Genomic DNA, 20,799 nt, shown 5'->3' on the forward strand with positions numbered 1-20,799 from the left:
AGAGGGCCCAGGACAGAGTCCTTGGGAGGATGCAAAATTAGAGCATGGGAACATAGGAAAGTAGATGGAGGAGCAGGCCTCTCCTTAATCTGATCCTAATTCCCTTATCTGATTTTCGTAAAGCACAGGTGTGACTTTGTAATCCTCTCCCCCTATTCAATAAATTCCAGTGACTATTACCTTCAGGATCAAATATAAAACATTCTTTTTGGCATTGCAAGTTCTTTACACCCTGGCTAACTCAGGAGGAAACACTTCTGGTGAATTCATCAAACCAAGAACCAACAGCTGCTGTTGGTCATCAAGGGTCAGGGCTAGGAGTAGTATTAAGAACAGCTAACCTTTACATAGCACTTTAAGGACTGCAAAAGGTCTTAATTGTATTTCCCTCATAATTTATTTAGCCGTTCACCAGTTAACTTATTTCCAGTTTTTTGCTACTACAAAGAATACTTCTGTAATTCTGACTTTATTTTCCTTCGTTCAGTCTTAATCCCATGGCTGACCAGTCCAAATGCACACTATCCTCTACCCTTAAATCCCTCGTGCTCTTATCCCACCTCTAGTTTTTTCTTGTCTAATCCCAATGTGCTATGGAAGATTTATGGAGAAAGTCCCACAACTGTGCCAACTGAGTTCAGTGCAGAATTGATGTTTTTGAATGGCAAACAGGCCATTTCTGCACAGAGCCTTAAAAAAAATTCCTCCTTGATTCTCTATCCTATTCTTTTAAGTTTTTTCCCCCATTTCCCTCCCTCTACAATCCTACTAAGCCAAAAAGAAAAAAAAACCCAAACCCCACCAATACCAAAAAAACAGAGCCCTCACTACATAAACACATCATCCACTAAAACAAATTTCCATCATCCATGTTGAGAATCGCCCCTCTCTGCATTTTAAAGTTCATTGCTCTCTGGCAGGAGTCGAGTAGTGCCTCTTATCTTCATTCTTTCATTCTGGTGCTTTATCACCGGGTTGATCAGCGATCTAACGTCTCTCAAAGTTTTTTTTTTTCTTCCATAACGTTGTCCTAGCTCTGCTTAGTTGGCTCTGCATTAGTTCAGAGGGGCCGCCAGGTTTGCTCTGAAACCGTCCACTTCATTTCTTACAGCACAAGAACGTGCCATTCTATACCAGTTTGTTGAGCCATTTGGGGTCACCCCATCAGCATCTAATGTTTGGCTACCGTGAAAAGAGCCGAGAGAAGTGTACTGGATCGTTAATCCAAAAGCAAGTGTCCAAATAGATGTAACTGGCCCCTCGACCTTTGCCATTCTCTTTCTACTTCATTCTTCAATCCCTGGGCCCATTCCAAAGTAAGGCCTGATCCAGTAATTCCACAAGCACTTACTAAGCGCCTAGTACAGTATGTGCTCGGGCCCAGTGCTCTCTCTACTATTTTCTTTCATCCGTCTCATCTTTTTTTTTATTATATCCGTCTTTCCTTTAATCCTCCATTTATTTGACCTCCACCTCTGCTCTTAAATCCTCCCAACCCCCCACCCCACCAGAGCAGGGAGAGCAGCACCTGCTTGAATGCAGCAACTGCCTTTGGCATGAACCTCTGGCCAACTTCAGAACCCCTCGGCTTGGTCCAAACAACAGTGGTGTTAGAGAAGTTAGTCCTTTGATGCAGTCGGTTGATGGCTAGGGTTATCAAAAGCTGCCTGGATATTTGCCAAGACAAAGTAGGAGGTTTGAGTATTTCTATTTGGCAGCTGGCATAGATTTGTCCTTTATGAAGTACCTTGGCTTGTGGTTCCCTTGGCCCCAAGCGGATTACAGAGTGTATTGTCCTGTCATTTCCATTCCAGCATTAGACCTATAAACAAATGTTTTGTGTTTAATAGCTCTCAAAGCAATTTGCTGTTAAGTGGTGGTGGTGGTCAGTCATTTCAGTTGTATCCAGCTCTTCATGAGCCCATTTGGGGCTTTCTTGGCAAAGACACAGGAGTGATTTGCCATTTCCTTCTCCGGCTCATTTTACAGGTGAGGAAACTGAGGTAAACAGGGTTAAGTGACTTGCCCAGGGTCACATAGCTAGAAAGTGTCTGAGGCCAGATTTGAACTCAGGTCTTCCTGACTCCAGGCCTAGCACCCTATCCACTGCAGCACCTAGCTACTCTCTGAAATACTCCCCTTGTTTCAGCAGTAAGTTTTGTGACCTTTTAAAGATGGTCTTAGAAGTCACACTCATGGCACAAACAGAAAGACACCAGTCTTACTAATCCTAGTTGGCCCTTGAGAACAGAAAAGACCTGAAGACAGTACAGACCTTGCAGGGCAGTTGGCAAGAATTAACTTTTAGTAGGTTAGAGGCCTCACAGCGGATTTGGGAAGGTTTGAGATGTAATGGAGAGTCAACAGTGAAAGCAATAGCATGGCAGCTCTCTCCTCCTGCATTTCTCACAGTAAGAGAGCTTTGATCAGGAAATTCTCATAAGCACAACTAAATCAAATGTAGCCCTACTACAGTTATCAAGGATTACCCAGTTTATGAAAGCAGCTTAACAGCCTAATTAGCTGGTACCACTGAACTCAGAGTAGCCACTTTTCCCACCTTTACTAAGAGAGGTTCACACTTTCCCCAAACGCTAGCTGAACATCTGGTGGATCTTTGTATTTGGCTTTTGAAGTGAGACAGGGATAGAGAAAAGGTTTTCAGAAGAGTAAACTGGCCTTGGGAAAACACAGCCTCCCTATGGTAACATTTAGAGCAGAAAAACATTCCCTTTCCTGAGAAAGGAGCATTTTAGCCTCAGGACTGATCACTTTTCCTGCATAAAAGATCCAATGTCCCCAATGAGCAACGACCAGAATGGGACATTTAGTGGTACTTGTTCCTGTCATCTGTCTTACCTTTTCATGTTTCATCAACACAGGTTTCCCAAAATAACCAGTCAGTGGGGAGTTCCCAAATGTCCCTGTAACGAGATTTGGAGGCAGATGACTTACCTGCATTTAAAATCTCTCAAACTTACCATGTAGGACCTTGGGCCTCAGTGAACTGTGAGAGCTGGACTGTAAGATCCTGAAGGTCCCTGCCAGTTTGGTTTAATTCTTTGCTCCCAAACCTCTACTGTACAGTAGGGCAGCTGCCATTACCTCAGCAACCAGTAAGGGAGCCTCTAACTCCACAGATGGGTTTCTCTATGGTCAAAGTAAAAATTTTTCATTTCTACTTTAAATGTGATCTGCTTTTATCCACTGAAAAATAACCATCCCCTTCCTCTCTACAACCTCACCCTCTAAAAGAGTGCATGCTGGTTCTACTGGTAGCACCTCTTTCCATAGTCCTAAGGTCTATCCTCCACTTACTTCCATTTCATAGCACCACTCACTCCAACAATGTTAGAGCACAGGATGTTCCATTAGTTAAGGTCTAGACATTTAAATTCAAATGGAATTTCTCCCAGTTTAAAGCCCTAATTCAATTTAATTCAAAACAACCACTTATTAAGTTCATATATGAAGGGAATGGGGATACAAAGACAAAGTTACTGCCATTCATTGGGGAGCTTGTCTGTGTACAAGGGCCATACAACAGGAACAAAATCTAGGAATTAAGCCCAAGGCTCAATTACTGTCTTCTGTTGGCTCAGGTTTTAGTGGTAGGGGAAATAAAGAACTGAAGCTGTGTTTTTCTTTTGTCTCTCTCCCCACTCCACCTCCACCCGCACCCCGAAAAAAGGATCAGCATCTCGAGAGATCAAGAAACTTCCTTTGGTTATTCAACAGTCTTCTTCTGAATAAAGATAAGAATGGCATAATGTAAAAAACTGGGGTTTGAGAACTCAGTGTAAGGTCTCTTACTTTGCAGGTAATTTAAATAGCCAGCAATGGAGCTGCTGAAGGCATTGGGGTATGTCTGTGGGGAAGGGAGGTCTAGAAGGTAGAAAACACTGTAAACACCAGACAAGAGATCAACGTCTTTTCATGTCACTTTAATACTGTACAGTCTTCTTTATACAATTGTAACATGACTCCAAGAGCAGAAGTCAGAAATACAGCAGGAGCTGATAGATCTCAGGAGAGAAAAATGCCAGTAAGAGGAAAAAATTACTAGGATGGCTATGTGAATTGATAATTTTCTTTGAGAATAAACAGTAAACCTGGTTTTCTGATTCGTGGTATCACTGGTTCTGTTTTGGTGTGCCACTCTGAAGCCATAGATGATTGCACTTTATTCCAAGGAAATGGATATCCTTGAACACAATCACCTTTTGTTCATTCCATAGGAACCGGTCAATAGCTAATATGCCAAGATGCTCCAGTGTAAAGGAAACCGAAAACTAAGGGTTCTCAGCTTCTCCAAATTGCTGGCCCTAGTTTGATGATTATGTCCATGAGGGATGCAAACTCTAGAACGGCATTAATGGCTGGGGTAGAGCTCCACATAATACATGTGCAGACTTCCTATAATTTAAAACTTTGATTCCACTTTTCTTCACAATTTGCCCCCAATGCAATAGTTTTAAGGACATTTTTCACTTCTCCACCCACAAAGAATGGACAGTTTTGGCTGACCTTTGCCATTTTCTATGTTATAATTCTAAATACAATACATAATAGTTCACGAAAAAACAATGCTTGGCAACAGTTTCCATTTGTCCAAACTTTATGGTTCATCTTCACTTTTCTATTCCCCTTCTTTCATAAATATTTAAAGTTTATCATTTCAACTTCCTTCTCTTAGATAGCTTATAGACAACTCCCTTAATCTGTTTTGAGTTTGGGGTCTTTATCATCAAAAGCCAATGCTGATGACAGGAAGTAATCACTTCAACCTCAAAAAAAGCTCTTCCAAAAGTCATTAAGACATTGGCTGTCTTTTATTTGTCTTTACAGGGCTAATTACAAAAAAAAAAAAAAAAGCAACATTTTAGTGTCATGCAGACTAGATCATTTCTATTTCACTGTTTAACTTTATACTAGTACAGCGCTTCTCACTTTCCACTGGTTGTGGTTAATGGGCATGCCAGCATCCCAGGTAACATCTATGTTTTGCAGATGAGAAGGAAAGCAATCCTCACTTTACTGTTAATGCATAACAGGGCTGCACTAGAGCACTGGGGACTTTCAAACATAAGGGAGATAAGGGCAAAGCAGCAGATTTGTTCCATTATCAATGAAACTTAATGCTTTAGTAATACTGCTTGAATAACTAAGAGTAGCTTTGAGATTCCAGTAATTCAGAAATCGAGGAAAAAATAAAAATCGAATCATGTATATCCCTTTCATTCCTACACAAGACTGGCTATGGCTAGCAGAACTAGCAATTATGACCCAATGGCAGAGTGTACCCAATGGACAAACTGCTGCTGTGGACAAAGTGTTTAGAGAGATACATGTCCTTACGTGGAATTATGCTACTAACTACTGTGGCTTAAAGGGAAGAAGGTTTCTTGAAAAAAAAAAAAATGAAAAACTGGTCATCAGTTGATAGCACCAGGTTTTTAAGTGACAGAGGGAACTAACTTTCTTCTACCTATACTGGGAGAAAACTACGGTAATAAAAGTCCCACAACAGTGGAACCCTGTTTACAGGTCACATTAGTTGGACATGAATGAAACTCCTTCTAGGTTCTCAATGGATATAAAATATCAATGTTTATCTATAAAGATGGGAATATTTTCAAGAAGTATATTCTACTGTAGATCACTGTGTGTGAAAATTAAAATGCATTTATCTTAATATGGTCATCATTAACAGTAATATGTTAATAAGGTCAGTTTCAAATGACTAGCCATGCACATATTTTTTTTCTTTGCACAACTTTTTCACTGCTGGGTGAAATCTCTGCAGGCAAATGAGAGGAAGTCCTGGTTCTAAATGAGCATCAGGAAATGCATTTCACTACCTAATCACAGTTTGTGTCTACCTTGTCTTTGGGGCCAGGCTCAATTTCCTCACTGTAAAAATGAGAGCTGAACCACACGATCTTTAAGGTCCTTTCTACCTCTGAAGCTTTAGGATGGTTTTCTACAGCACTTTTCTGTTTCATCGACATAATGCTAAAACTTAAGGCCAATCACTGACTAGGTTTCTCAGTAGGAAAATTAAAGGGACTAACAACAGCCTGAGACCCCAGCTATTAACAACTCTCAAAAACGAAGAATCAGAGTTAACTGATTTGGGATTGAACACATCAAATGGTGCATACTGACATTTATGGTATTGAGGTGGTATTTACTTAAGCCAAAAGAGGTATTATTCCTATTTAGCAATGACCAGAGTTTAAAACTGCTTCAGAGTTTACTGTATATCCCATGTATTTCAAAAGACCCAGCTAGAGATGGGATTAGAATACATTTCAAAATATGTAAAATTTCCAAGGTTGGGCTGAAAAAAGGCCCAATCCATTAAATCATAAAATTTTATAACCTGGAAGGAGACTCAGAGGTCACTGATTCAAAAGCACAAATGCAGTACTCTTGCCTTGCTTCTGTTTCCTCTACTAGCCAGATTGCTGATGTTTCTTGTAAACCTAAATAGAAGCAAAGGTATTCAGAGCAATCTCTTCCAATGGAGCGCTGTCATCACTTATCAAGTGTTGACAGAGAGAACATTGTGGTCCGTGAACCCTTTGGGTCTATTTCCTCAATACTCATGATATGGGCTAAAAAGTAGTTTCTGATTTAAAACAACAAAAACAATTTAAGAAGTGGACATTTAAGGAAGTCACCAAAAGGGAATTCGAGGTAGTGCCTTCCCAGCTGCCGAAATCCAGAATGTACCCTTTGTTTCCCATTCCTTCTGCTGCACAGGATTTGAAGTTAAGGTACTATGTATACATGCTTAAAAATACATTTAAAGTACACACTTGCATTTAACATACAATTCACAGAACACCAAATGAAACTGATTCTTTTAAGAGGGAATAAATAACATGGATGCTTACAGATTTATTAATGGAAAGGGTCACTTTCTAGCCAGAAAGATCACCCAAGAAAAAAATTTGGCAACCGCTCTTCTACTTGCAGAAGGTAAAATACTTAACAGAGACAGATTTCAGTTACAGTTGTCAACTAGATTTCTTTTCACAGCCCTTAAAACCTCCTGAGGTAAAATGGAGTAAAAGTTGCCAAGTTGTTGGCTACCAGACTCATCAGTCTGTTCAGTTGTGGGTAAGAGCAGAGCTCGGGAAGGCTGCCAAGTTTCCTCTCCTCTCCTGCTCTGGCAGGAATTCTAAGATTGTAGAAGACCCATAAAAACACACAAAAAAACACCCAAAGCAACATCTCGTTGTATTACAGTACAGAACACACAGTGTACCGACATCTTACAGTTCACACAAAGACACAGCCAAAACACGGGGGCTAGGAGTGCCCCACGGTATTAGTTTGGATCTTGGATTCACCCTGTGGCAAACATTCTGGGCAGTTTGATGCTGCCTCTCTCCCGAGTCTATCAAATGTCACCTGCAACACCTTTCTAAGAAACATCTCTTCTTATTAACCCTCTGACTCACACACACTACTTAATTCTGTTAAGTTCCTTACGAAATGACTATGGGCCTGGGTGTGGGAGACAATAAAAGGAAAACTTCAACTGCAACACACAGCTCACAGGCCAGAGCCCTGGGAGTCGTTGCATCTCTGTGTTGTTACAATTCCATAGGCAATGAGGTGAAAGAGAAATCTGCGGGAACTAACCAAGTTTCCATTAAGATCTCATTAGCTCCGGTGAACTAATGAAGAAATCTTTACCACTCCAAACCCCCAGGGGCCTCCAGGAAGCTAGTTTTCTTTTTCTTGTCCCAGCTGAAGGTTTTTCGAGGCTCTGCAAGTTCATACCAGTCTCAAAGGACTGACTGCACAAACAGCAAACATGCTCAGACTCTGGCTCTGTTTAGCTTGGCCAGAATTTGGGTTTGGGAGTTTGGCTCTTTCATTCATTCATTTATTTACTTTAAAGATGCTGATTAATAAAGCACAGCTCCTTAAGAAGCAGGAGGAGGCATGGCCCCTGAATTACCAGTCTATTTTAAACCGAGGGACTCCAGACTAGCTAATTCTCTTCATTCCCTCAAAACTTAGCAGGCATAAGGTTGGTTCTGCCTGATTGTGTTTCGGGGCTGTTGCCAGTCACTTTTTGAGGTCATGTCTGAATCCAAACAGGCCAGCGAGCTGACTCTAAAGCATGGGCTTTAAGAGAGACTTTGGTAATTAAGATAAGTTTGTTCAATGAGTTTTAGTTTGGTATTCAATGAGTTTGGTTCTCAAACTGTCTGTAGATCAATCTTTATATTTCATTTTCATTCATTTTCAAATTCTTTATATTCCCTTTGGAGTTTTTATCCTAAATTTAATTTGTAACTCAAGGTGCGCAATTTCTACTAAAACCAGAAAGAGGCACACAAGCCTAGTTCTTTCTTTCTACGGAGCACTAGGCCCTAAGAGTGGCAAGAGTACCTGGAGCTGGCTTATTTCAGAAAAAAAGCCCTCAGAGGAATAGATATGGCTTTTGCCCAAAACTTTTAAAACTACTTTTTCTTGCTGCCTTATGATAGGAAGTTGTTCTTAAATCTCTGTGATTGAAAAAAACCCCATAAAAAACAGAGCAAGGAAAAATGGATCCAGGGGATGAGAGAACAACATATGTAAACTCGGTGTCTTGGAGTCTTCAGAAGAGTACAGAGAATCCTATTTTTTTGTTTTCTTGAATTACTCAGCATTCAGTAGAATAGAGGCACTAATTATGGGCGACTGCAGTGAACATCTTGGGCTAGCAGTAGCAAGACAAAAGGCAGGCTTCTGATACGACCACACGCTAAAACTTTAAGACACTGGCTGCCTCTTCCAAGGTGGACCTAGAGGTCTTCCTAATGTTGCCTACTTGTTTTGGAGACATTTTAACCAAATGTAGCTAATAAGGATATATTTCATTGCTTTGAGGACTTTCCTTGTCTCAAAGAGATACATGCATATATATGCACACACCAAGACAACCACAGAACTAATTTTCTTAGAACCTTATAAAATAAAAGTAACTGAGTAGATTATGAGTGAAGCCATTCATGAAGATCAAAATTACTTTTTGTTCATTTAAAAAACAAAGAGTAATCATTTATGATACATCAAAGTCAGTTGAGTAAGGAGTGTAAACGCAGGTATCAACCATCCCTTTTATTTTATAAATTCATTTTTTAGCATCCACAGTCAAATTTCCTCACCTACCATGATCCTGAAAAAAAAGGATGGTATCCTTTTTTGAAAAGCATTACAAATACCCAGTATTAAAAATTGCAATTCAAAATTAGCCTGGGCCAATACATAATTACGATCGAGGAAACTGGTGAATACTGAGTGACCGAAAAGGACAAGCACAATCTAGAGAAGGCTGAAATTCTCTGGCAATGCTCTGGCCTCTCCCAGCCTTTGCAGCCCACCCTCATCTTTTGGTTGAGCCATTCCTTCTCTTCAATGGCCCTGAAATTCCATCAATGTGGATCCTCTTTCCCCTCCATGCAGAGCTGCTGGGGCCCAAGCAATTTATCACATGGGAACCAACCTCCGGTAGGAAACCTATCCTAACTTAACTAGGCCTATACTCTCCTGGTATGGCCTTTGAGAACCCAGGATAACAAGTTGCTACTTTCTTAGAGTTCATTCATTAGGGAAGGTTATAAAAACATCCTATTTACATGTGCATGTGTTTGAGGCATTTGAAGAATAATCAAAAAGCCTAACGTTTTGTCTGTGGGCAGTGTGGGTTGCTTTAAACTAGGTATGACAAAGTATGACAAAGCATTTGTCAGTTTCATTTGGAATTGGCTCAGTTATTCAAATGGAAGAGAGTAATAAAATCAATTGCTTCCTGAAGCAAACAAAAAACCAAAATCACCCAGCCACCCCAGTTATAAACAGGTAAGAAAAGTCTGGTCCAGGGCAGAGGTTTAGCTTGCTGATTTCAGCCTTGGAATGAATAAAAAAAAGCGGCAATTCCCCCCTTCCCCACCAAAACCCCCCCAAAACTAACCTAAACAAAAAAAAAAACCAGTATGGAGTAGAAATGAGACAACTCCTAACTAGGCAGTCTACACAACTCTTTCAAGTAGTCCATGAAGTGCTCTGCAGAGATAGGGACCCCTTCCAAGCATGGAATGTGCACCAAGTGAAGGCTAAGGTTAGTATAGGGAGCAGGAAGCCACCAAGGGGCACATTCAGGTCTGCCTGAGGTCAGTCTACTAAGTATGCACACTCTCCTTGAAGCACTCAGAGCCAGAGCTCACGTCTATTTTACCCCAAATGGTTTCTCCATATTCAGTGAGTATAATCTCCACTGAATGAAACAGGACTTGGACAGGGAATCTAGTCCTAGCACTTACCCCTCTACTGAAGTCTAGGTGAAGTGACACCTTGGCCTAGGAATCACCAAATTTACTGTTATTAGATACAGTTCCTGAGTCTTCTACCCTCCTTAATGACCAGCAAAGGTGGAGGTGAAATACACCCAGCAGCCTGGCTTCCAGAACAGTTTGTTTTAGATAAGACAGTGGCATCTGATATAAGGAAAAAAGGGGATGGAGAAAAAATCCCCCACAAAAAAGGTGGAAAGACCTCGCCAAAGCAACATAACCAACATTTGCTGATTCATTCCCTGCACTCTGGAGGGAGGAAAGAGAAACAGCAGCTCGTTGTGAGCACAGCGGGAGTGGCAATGCACACTTGCTGGGAATCACAACACCTGGGAGGGAGTCCAGCTTCCACTTTACCTCCAAGGACTTTGTAAGGCTGATACTGCAGCAGCAGCTGCCACGAGCATTGATTTACAGAGAACATCAAAGTCTAGGGGTATGAGTTCTTCGGAGCAAAATAAAAAGGGTGGCAACATTAACTGTGCTGACTTTTCCGTTCTCCCCTCACATTTTCTTGGTGGGGAATAAGCAGCATCCAGAGAAGCCTTGTCCATCACAGCACCAGAAAGAGAATGAGCACTACCAGTAAGATCCCAAAGAGAACGATAATCGCGCACCACTGTCGACGATCTGGAAAGCAACAAGACATGAATTAACTTTTCATAGAGAAAGATGTGCCACAGGAAACAGGTGACCTACCTCCTGCTGGCTGCAGGTTGGCAAGCTGAGGCCCAATGTGGTGCTTCGGGCAGGGATGGGATTTGGTGAGCCCAGGTCCCTTCCAACCCTGCAACGCTATGAAAGTTCCACATAAACTGAACACCATCAAACTTGGACCTGCAGACATGCATTGTTTCTGGTCTAAAGTGCAAGTTCTGCTGGTCTCCAGAAAGGTCATATCATGAAACAAGTATTTATTTGCTTTGTGTACAAAGGCTCTAATTAAAACCTGATCTCAGCTGCCTGCTGCTTAATTACTATATTGCTTTAAAAAAAGGGGAGAAGAGGGTTAGGGATTTGCTGATATTAGTGCTACAGGTGAAAACAGCTTGTGTTTTAATTATTCACCAAAAATCAAATTAGCAAACTTTAAGAGAATTCTTTTCCTAAGTGCTAATGGAAAGTGGAAGGAAGATAAATGCTGGTTTTGGATGGGGAGAGTGAATTCCTAGAGCATCAAGTTCCACAAAAAGAGACCATGTCTTAATTTTACACAGCACCTTCTGAATTTTTGATGACTATGAGTTAAATAATCATAGTGGTAATAGTAATAAATACATAGGTTCATTCCTAGAATCTCCTTCTTCTCAAGTTCTCTGCCTCAGCACCAATCATGGAGGCAGAGACAGGAAAAGTAAAATGGTTAGAGTGGTAAGGAAGTTTAGCATTGAATAAACAGCTAAATGATATTTCCTTTGATGCACCTGGTGCCTAGAACCCTTTCATAAGCTTACAATCCTTTTTTTGGAGGGGGGTTGGGGGGGGGGGGACGGACGGAGGCAGGGAGGTTATTCTTGACTTTCAGAGAAAAGAGTTTTGAGATATATAGACCATAACAGGTGAATCTGGGATGGGAGAAGGGGGCATGAGAAATGTAGAGGAGCAGTTGAGGGCGTAATTTTAGTCCCCTGAACATATGGAAGGTATGAAAAATGAAAAGAGGGTCCTAAATAGCAAGGCAGGGGAGGACACTGAATAAAAATTTTACCTATTTAAACAATCTTTCTAAGGTAAGTCTGGGATGTGTGTGCCTTTGGCTACAGAAGAGCTGGGCTAGACTGTGAGCACAAATCCATGCCCTTGAACTGAATATACTACTCAAAGTAAAGTGTTATTTTCCAAATTAAAAAGATCTGGATCTTCAGAATACAGGAAGGACAAAAAAAGCTGAAATCCTCTTAGAAAGTTCTATATTAAATCACATTTTTTTTAATTTTCACTATCATTTTACTTAATTAAAGAGATATAGAAATGTTTACAGGCCAGTTAGACAAAATTATGCTCCCCCCTTTCCCCAAGAGGCAAAAGTACAGTGTAATCCTTCTTATACAGATGATTTAGACCAAATGCTCCAAATACATGCATCTCGACCGTGAGAAAGTATTTCAAAATAGTTAATAGTGAATAGGACTTCTCTGAGGCAAGTAATAGCTTTCTTAAAATTTGTTTATTCATATTTTTAAACAGACAAGTAAATTTTTCAGAATTATCTGAAAATAGATCTTGGCTATTTATTTTTAAAGTTTCACCTTAATTTAAAAACATAACCTTTCTCAAGACACATAGTGGATATACTTCCTGCAAAAAACAGAGAAAGGAAGCCCACAAGCATACTTCCTGTTTTTTATTACCCCTGACATCCTGCTATTCTCAGGGGCCCATAGAATTCTAGTACCATATAGTTTTTCATCTTGTGCTTTTCCATGGGTCTTTTCTTACTTATCAACCATCTCTTCCCTCTCTTCTACAGCTGCATTAAGTTGGGACTTTTTATCAAGGAAAAATGTGTCATGCCCATGCTAAGATAGGCAAAGAATTTTCTCTTTAAAAGTGATTTTCCTTTGAAGATGTGGATTGCTTCTGTGAAGCACAGACTGGGTAACCCCATGCATCTGTTACCCTGATGGACCTCTTATAACCACTTCCTGTGAGTATGAATAACCATATTACCCTTTCAGACCTCAGGTGAGCAAGCTTAACCATCTGTACAAATAGGCTCAAGCCCTAACTCAAGCATTGAGAGAAGAGGAACCCATACAAAAAGGGGAGATTTTTCTCCAGGTATGTTTTTCTTCAAAGGGAAAGCTGAACAACTGCATTTTTGGACTGATGGAAGAAATCATCCAACATACATAAAATAAAGTGAGTTTATTTTCTCTAAGACAGTTAACATAAAAATCAGGATTATCCTGCACTGGGTCACTATATTCCAATCTATTGAACAGATTAGTTGGTGTTACTTTACTGTAATACTTTAAGGCAAAGTTCCCCCCCCCCCCCCCCCCCCCCAGTGGCCACTGGGAATGGGGATTCTGAGTGTGTATGAAGCACAAAGAAGACAACTTAGTGCTGCTCCTTGGAGAGAAGGGGTGGTGTTCAAGAGAAGGTACACATTACATAATTTGGCATTAGATGGACATGTGGAATGACAGTAAGGAGCTGAGCCTTACCAAGGTGCCCTGGAGCATAAGAACAAAATGTGAAAGGGCAGATTTGGAAGGGGGTGGGAGGAAATCAGTTCTGTTCTGGATGTGCTGAGTTAGATGCCCCTGGGACTTCTGCCTGGAGGTGTCCAATAGGTAGTTGGTAATGTGAGACTGCAGCTCAGGAAAGAGTCTAACACATAGAGATCTGAAAATCAACTGGGAATCTGAGATAACTGAATCCATGAGAACTGATAAGATCATGAAGTGATAAAGTACAGGGATTAAAGAGAAAAGGGTGCTGGGCAAAACCTAGAAGACCCCCCAAGTCAGAGAGGTAAAAGAACCTGGAGAGAACAGTTGACACAAAAATATAGAAAGGAAAGAATATCCAAGAGGAAAAGGTGAAAAACAGTGTGAAAGAGATAAAAGAGAATGATAACTGAAAAAAGGCCGTTAGAGCTGGTGATGAAGAGACCAGCAGTAGCTTTGTAGAGGGCAGCTTAAATGAATGATGAGGTCAGAAACCAAAGCATGGAGGTTTTAGAAGAGGCTAAACCCTCACTCTAGAAACTGCAATCTCCCTCTATCCCTGGATCCTTTTCTATGCCCTACAAATATGCCCACAGCTCTTCTCTCCTCATACCCCCTTTACTCATCTGACCACCCCCAATTGCTCTAGTCCAATCTATCCTTTTAGGCTAACCTCCTAGGGGTAACAAGAACACCCATTTAGTAAGCACCTACTCTGTTCCAGGCACTGTGTTAAGCACTTTAGAAATACTTCCAAGTGTATTACTATCTCTTAAGAGAAATCACCTTTCTACAAAACTATGTGTATTATGTATTTAGGTCCTATTTTAAAAAACTAATTGTTTATCATAAATTCAGTCAAGGAAGAAAAAGCATAAGACTAAAGGGATAGGTTGAGGATTCCCTATCCTAGCCCTGAGACATCCCACCAGTGTCTCCAATTATCTCAAGGACAAATGTTAAATTGAGGGTTAAGTTAAAAGCTCACATTAACCTGAAAAATACAGTCTCTATAGCAAGGGATATGTAAGTAGAAGACAAGTGCTATAATTTCAAGAAGGCTAGGAATCAAACAGGCTTTTTTCATCCATTTACTAGCTTAAAAAATTCTCAGTCCTACAAACCAACTGAACCAATTTGTTGAAATATCTGATATTGGTTTTAATTACAACTTTAAATAAAATTAATCTAGACTTTGGAAGATCAAAGGATTGGTCTTTGACCTTTAGGCAGATGATAAATGTTAAGGGACAAGTGTGAGAACGGGCAGCAGAATCTCTTCTCCATCACTTATTTTAAATAAGTCCTCTATCGTGGCAAAGGAGGATGGAAAGAGAGGCAAAGGTTTCTGTTATCATTGTGTAGAAACTGCCTCTGTGCAAAAAATAACAATAAAAACGGGAATATGAAAACTCTGATTTCCTTTTTGCCAAGATCATGTCACTTGATTTCCATAGTAAAAATAGAAAATTCTTATTCCCTCACTCTATCAACAATACATATAAAATAATGAAAAGTGTGGGGAAGAAAGATAAAAATCAACATGTCTGTGGCAACCAGGGTTTCAAGGACTGTAAAGAACAATGTGCCCTCCCACAAATTACTCCCTCCTATAACGAAAATAAATGTTTGGCTTTTCAGATCAGTACCTACCGCTGGTCATATGGGACACTTTTGCAAGTTTCTTCATCACGTTGTCTAGCCGAGACTGTGTGCTGTCCAACTCATGAGAGAAGTCGTCTAACATCCTGAACAGAGAAGCAGATGAAGAAAGCGCATGGTAAACAAATACAAAGAAAGCACATTGTACTCACTGGCCTGACACTTAATTAACAGGCCAAGTCCCAAAATTACAAGACAGGCAAGACTCTAAAACAGCCTTTGTGAACTTTACAGGCATATAATCACTTACATTCATACCACAAGGGACTACACCCTCAAAATGAGTCTCTTCCTTTCTCACCAGAAAAATAAAAAGCACACTTTAACAAATGATTCACATAAGACTAGTCTCCACTCAATAGCTGCAGTATGGCTGAGGAAATACAGCATAGCACACCTGTTTGTTTGTGTGTGTGTTTTAAAGGTTTCTCTAAAGTGTCTCATCCCTTCTGTTAAGCAAATAAATTATGAGATGCAGCACTGAAATGGCATTCTAATTGTTACCAGTGACATCTTAAAAAACAAACAAAACCCACTGGACACAGAGTCAGAAGTGCTGGGTTTGAGATCTAGCCTGCCCACTTACAGCTTGAGCAAGGCACCATATTTCTGGGCCTATTTCCTCATCTGAAAAATGGGAATAGTATTTGTACTCCCTACTTCATAAGGCTATTACAAAGTACTAAAGAAAGCATTTAATAAGCTGTAAAACATTTTTGTAAGCGTAAGCTCTTATTATAATATTTGACAGAGTTTCTCCACTGGGGCCTTATTCTGAGGATTCTAAGGGAGCCCAAATTCTAGGACACGTGTCATAACCAAGTTCCAAGGTCTTTTAAGCCAGGCCCAACAATGGACTGTGTGTGTCAGTCATCTGGGCACCAGCTCAGAATGAAAAGGCTCAAGGCTAGACACAGAAGACGATTTGGGGACAGAGAGGGACATGACACTTCATGAAACCATCTATTCTGGTGTAGGGAACTTCTCCATAATGACCAAATCACATATCAATGAAATCCACGTAATAGTCATCTATAGCCAGGTTTCAAACTCCTCGCCTGTAGACCACAAAGAGTAGGCCTGAACAAGATTAAAATATAACTTCAAAATGTTTGATAAGATAAATAAAAATACAATGAAACATAGATAATGTTAATTTGTGTTTTTCTAAGTCAATATTACTATTTGAGTTTCATATCGCTAATTTAAAGGAACTAACAGTTGACTATATATGTATGTCACTCACAGCCCAACACAATGACAGGACTTATGCATTTACTACTATCAGAAACTCGTAGATAAGAGGCAGCAGGTTAGAGTAGAAAGAAACATGGGCAGGAAACAAGAGGGGTGTCCAAAGACTGGAGAATGGCTAAACAAACTACAGCATATGGATGGAATGGCACATTACTGCACTGTACAGAATGCAATTTAAGGACTCAGACCCTCAGGAAGACTTGTGTGAACTGATGAGGTATAAATATGACCAGAACAATTGACATGATAATCACGATAAAGTGAAGGAAAACAACTCTCAAAGACTTGGGAACCTTGATCAATGCATATCAATCATGACTTCAGAGGAATGAAGACGAAATTTGTCTTGGACTCTCAATAGAGATAGAGCTGATGAACTTTAGTGCAGAATGAGATGTCCATTTTTTTGACGTGGTCAATGAGTGTGTACATTTGTCTGGGTTGATTATGCTTCTCTGTTACAAGATAGGGAGGGGAGTTATTGGAAAGTGATTTTTTTTTTAAAGAAAGAAAAAAATGTCAGTTTAGCATTAAAAATACAGAACCAAAAAATTCATTAGGGGACATAAATTGGTAGTTTCGTTACTAACTTGTTAAATTTAATATATACTTTTTTGGGGGAGAAAAAAGCAAAACAAAGTCCACATACCAGAAACTTCTGTTCTTTGTGTATCTTATTTAATGTTTGCATTGTTGATGAAGTCTCAGCGTTCTTGTGAGGGCCAAAAGAGATAATACTTGGAAAAACGATTCATAAACCCTAAATCTCTATATAAATGCTAGCTATCATTATCATCATTGCTACAAAAGGACGTTTCTCTAAAAAGGGAAGCAAAGAAGAAAACGCTGATAAGTATCCTGCCTCTGACACTTCACAGCTGGTGACCACGGGTCTCAAGTGCTTTGAACCTTCATTTCCTCATCTGTATGAGAACAAAACCAACTGCCCACAGGAGGAGGATTAATAAGTGCACATGGGAAGCACTTGGGAAACCTATAAGGCCCAAATCAACGTGGTCCTACACCTATGTCCGGATTAGTGCCAAGATGGAATTCTGAAGAGGTCACATGTCTTTGAGTTTGCCTGATTCAAAGTTACAGTCATGTAAAATATGATCACTGGCTCTAGCCCAATGAAAATAAGCAACAGTGAATTTGAACAATGAAACCTCTTCAGGGGAATTCAGACAACATGCTATAGCTAGTTTTTATTGGAGATTTTTCCCTGTGTGATTGATTGGGCTCTAGCCCAATGGAAATAAGCAACAGGGAATTTGAACAATGGAACCTCTTCAGGGGAATTCAGACAACATACTATAGCTAGTTTTTATTGGAGATTTTTCCCTGTGTGATTGATTTTATTGGAGATTTTTCCCTCTCCCCACACTCCATCCCCAAACAAAATGCCTAACACAAAGTAACATACTGAAGGAAAGGTATCAAAATGTTCAGATACTCTTAGACCTTGATCCCCTTACTAGCCCAATCCCTTAAAGCTAAAATAAGTATAGCTATAGGAGTAAGTAGTCTGCTTTCATCTTATGCTTTCCACCTAGGGGAGGGAGGGAAAATGAGAAGGGTGGGGGAAGCAGTGTAAAAAGGAGTTGACAGAAGGAAGACTCCGTATTTTTAGCTACTTAGAGATTTTAAAAATTAATGAATTAAAAAATGTAAGGGGGAAAAACACTCATTTTACAGAGCTCAAATGAGCATGGCAGAAATGGAATCTTCTTTTAATTAGCAATTGTTCAGCTTTTACTCTGATTAAAACTATTAAGTAATTCACTTATGAAGCCACTAGAGTAAGACAGGACATCCTGTCTTACGTTCCGGTGAACCTTTAGTTCATAATTAATTTTAGAAAATGAGGTGCTGAATAAGGGTTCTATAAATAATTTTGCAGAAAGTTAAAATGTACTTTCCTGGTCATGGGTTTGGCATGTATGCAATGTCCAAGAACACACAGTCTTAGGTGTCACACCTCGAAGCATAAGAGACAGAAGACAGTCATTTAAAATTCATTTCAAAGAAACATTTTAAGTGCCTTTTTGTGCACAGCATCATGCTAGGCAGAAGAGCTATGAAGGCTAAAACCGGAAGCCCTTTTCTCAGTCCTTGGACTTCTCGAGTTCTCTGCATCCTCTGATATCGCTGATCACGCTCTCCTCTGGATGCTTCTCTTCTGGTTCTCCAACCTGTCTGACTATCCCTCCCTCTGAGCCTCCTTTTGCTGGATCTTCACCCAAGGCCCAGTGCTGACCCTCTTTTATTTTCCTTCTAAATTATTTCACTTGGCGATTTCACCAGCTCCCAAGCATTCAATCGTTGCTATGGAAATGATTTTCCTGCCCGAATCTCTCACCTGACCTCCCAGTCAGTGCTACACTGGGGGTGGGGAACCTGCAGCCTCCAGGCCACACGTGGCCTTCTAGGTCCTTGGGTGCAGCCTTTTGACCGAGTCCAAGTTTTACGGAACAAATCTTTTTATTAAGTGGATTTGTTCTGTGAAGTTTGGATTCAGTCAAAGGGCCACACCTGAGGTTCCCCACCCCTGTGCTAGACTCTGAGCTAAGGGATGAGGACACAAGGAAAGGAAAAAACAACCCCTCCCCTCAAGGTCTTCCTTCACGTTCTACGACATGTGAACAACTAGGTACAAACAAAATATATATGCGGTAAATTGGAGCTATACAAAGAGTCAAGTCACTAGCACTGATGGCGACTTGAGGCTGCTTGCAGAATGTGAGATTTTAGCTGAGACTTGAAAGAGGCAGAGACAAAGACTCTAGGGCTGAGGGGACAGTCAGAGCAAATGCATGGAATCCAAAAATGGAGTGTCCTGGATGAGCAACTGCAAGGCCAATGTCACTAGATCAAAGAGTATATGGAACACTGTGATGGAATGGTATGTATTGTAAGAAATGATAAGCAGGATGCTCTTAGAAAACCCTAGACACACTAATATAAACTGATCCAAAGCTAAATGAGCAGAACCAGAACATCATACACAGTAATAGCAATGTTGTATAATATCAACAGGGAATGACTTAATTATTCTCAGCAATACAATGATCCAAGACAATTCTGAAGGAATTGCTATCTATCTCCAGAGAAACAACCGATAGAATCTGAATGCGGATTAAAGCTTAGTTTTTAACTTTATTTTTCTTGTGTTTCTTTTTTGGTCTGTTTTCTTTCATAGCAAGACTAATACAGAAACAAGTTTTGTATGACTGTGCATGTATAACCTATATCAAATTGCCTGCATTCTCAAGAAGGAGGGAGAGGAGGGAGGAGGAAAAGAATTTGAAACTAAAAGTTTTTTTTAAATGTTAGAAATTGTTTTTACATGTAATTGGAAGAAAATAGCAAATAAATAAATAAATATTTTTAAAAGAGCATATGGAGGTGTGTCAAATATAAGAAGGATGGAAAGGTAGGAAGAGGTCAGGTTATGAAGGAATTTCAAAGTCAAACAAAATTTTATATTTGATCCAGGAGGTAAGAGAGAGTCACTGGAGTTGACTTAATTGGGGGTGGGGGGGAGGAGGAGAGACATGGTCAGACCTTTGTTTTAGGAAAATCAATTTGATAGCTGAGTGGATGAGGGACTGGAGTAAGGAGAGACTTGAGGCGGGAGGCCAGATTATTGCAATAACTTACCATGAAGTAATGAGGGCCTGTATCAGAGTAGTGTCTCAGAAGAAAGAAGTTACAAAAGCAAAATCAAAAGGACATGGAAACAGATTGGATATGGGGGTGGTGAGAAAAAGGGAGAAACTGAATATGATACCTAGATTGTGAGCCCAGGTCATGGGGAGAATGGCAGTCCCCTCAATAGTAATAAGGAAGTCAGGGAGAGGAGAGAGAGAGAGAATTGGGAGATGGGAGGGAGAGAGAAGATGAGTTCACATTTTGAACATGTTGAGTTTGAGGTGTCCAATACGGAAATTCAAGACTAAAGGTCAGGAGAGAGGTAAGGGATGGATAAACAGATCTCGGAATCAATGAAACCCATAGAAGCTGATGAGATCACTCTGTGAAATAATTAAGAAGGAAAAGGGGGAGGTGGAGCCAAGATGGTAGAGAAAATGCAGTGACTTGCCTGCCCTCTCCCCCAAACCTGTCTGAACACCTTTAAATAATGCCACAAAACAATTTCTGGAGCAGAAGAACTCAGAAAAGGACAGGTGAAATAATTTTCCAGCCAAAGACAACTTACAAGGTCAGCAGGAAAGCTCTGTCACACCTGGGTGACAGTGGAGCACAGATAAGACCCCAGCAAACCAGGAGCAGGCCTTGGGAGCTACTGAATCAGCAGCAGCAGCATCTACTTCTGGAGC

At 40.3% G+C, this 20,799-nt stretch overlaps 1 protein-coding gene across 1 annotated transcript in view; it reads right to left on the minus strand.

Annotated features, from left to right (window-relative positions):
* Nucleotides 1-3,929: 3,929 nt before the first annotated feature.
* Nucleotides 3,930-20,799, minus strand: part of STX6 (syntaxin 6) — a 63,552-nt gene continuing 46,682 nt past the window's right edge. Inside the window, exons 7-8 of the mRNA XM_036754412.1 lie at nucleotides 15,191-15,285; nucleotides 3,930-10,991 (exon numbers count right to left, since the gene is read on the minus strand). Coding sequence (XP_036610307.1) covers nucleotides 10,915-10,991; nucleotides 15,191-15,285 — 172 coding nt within the window. The 3' untranslated portion in view covers nucleotides 3,930-10,914. The remainder of the gene's footprint in view (nucleotides 10,992-15,190; nucleotides 15,286-20,799) is intronic.

Source organism: Trichosurus vulpecula, chromosome 4 (assembly GCF_011100635.1).
Source record: "Trichosurus vulpecula isolate mTriVul1 chromosome 4, mTriVul1.pri, whole genome shotgun sequence".
In the NCBI taxonomy this organism is placed as follows: Eukaryota; Metazoa; Chordata; class Mammalia; order Diprotodontia; family Phalangeridae; genus Trichosurus; species Trichosurus vulpecula.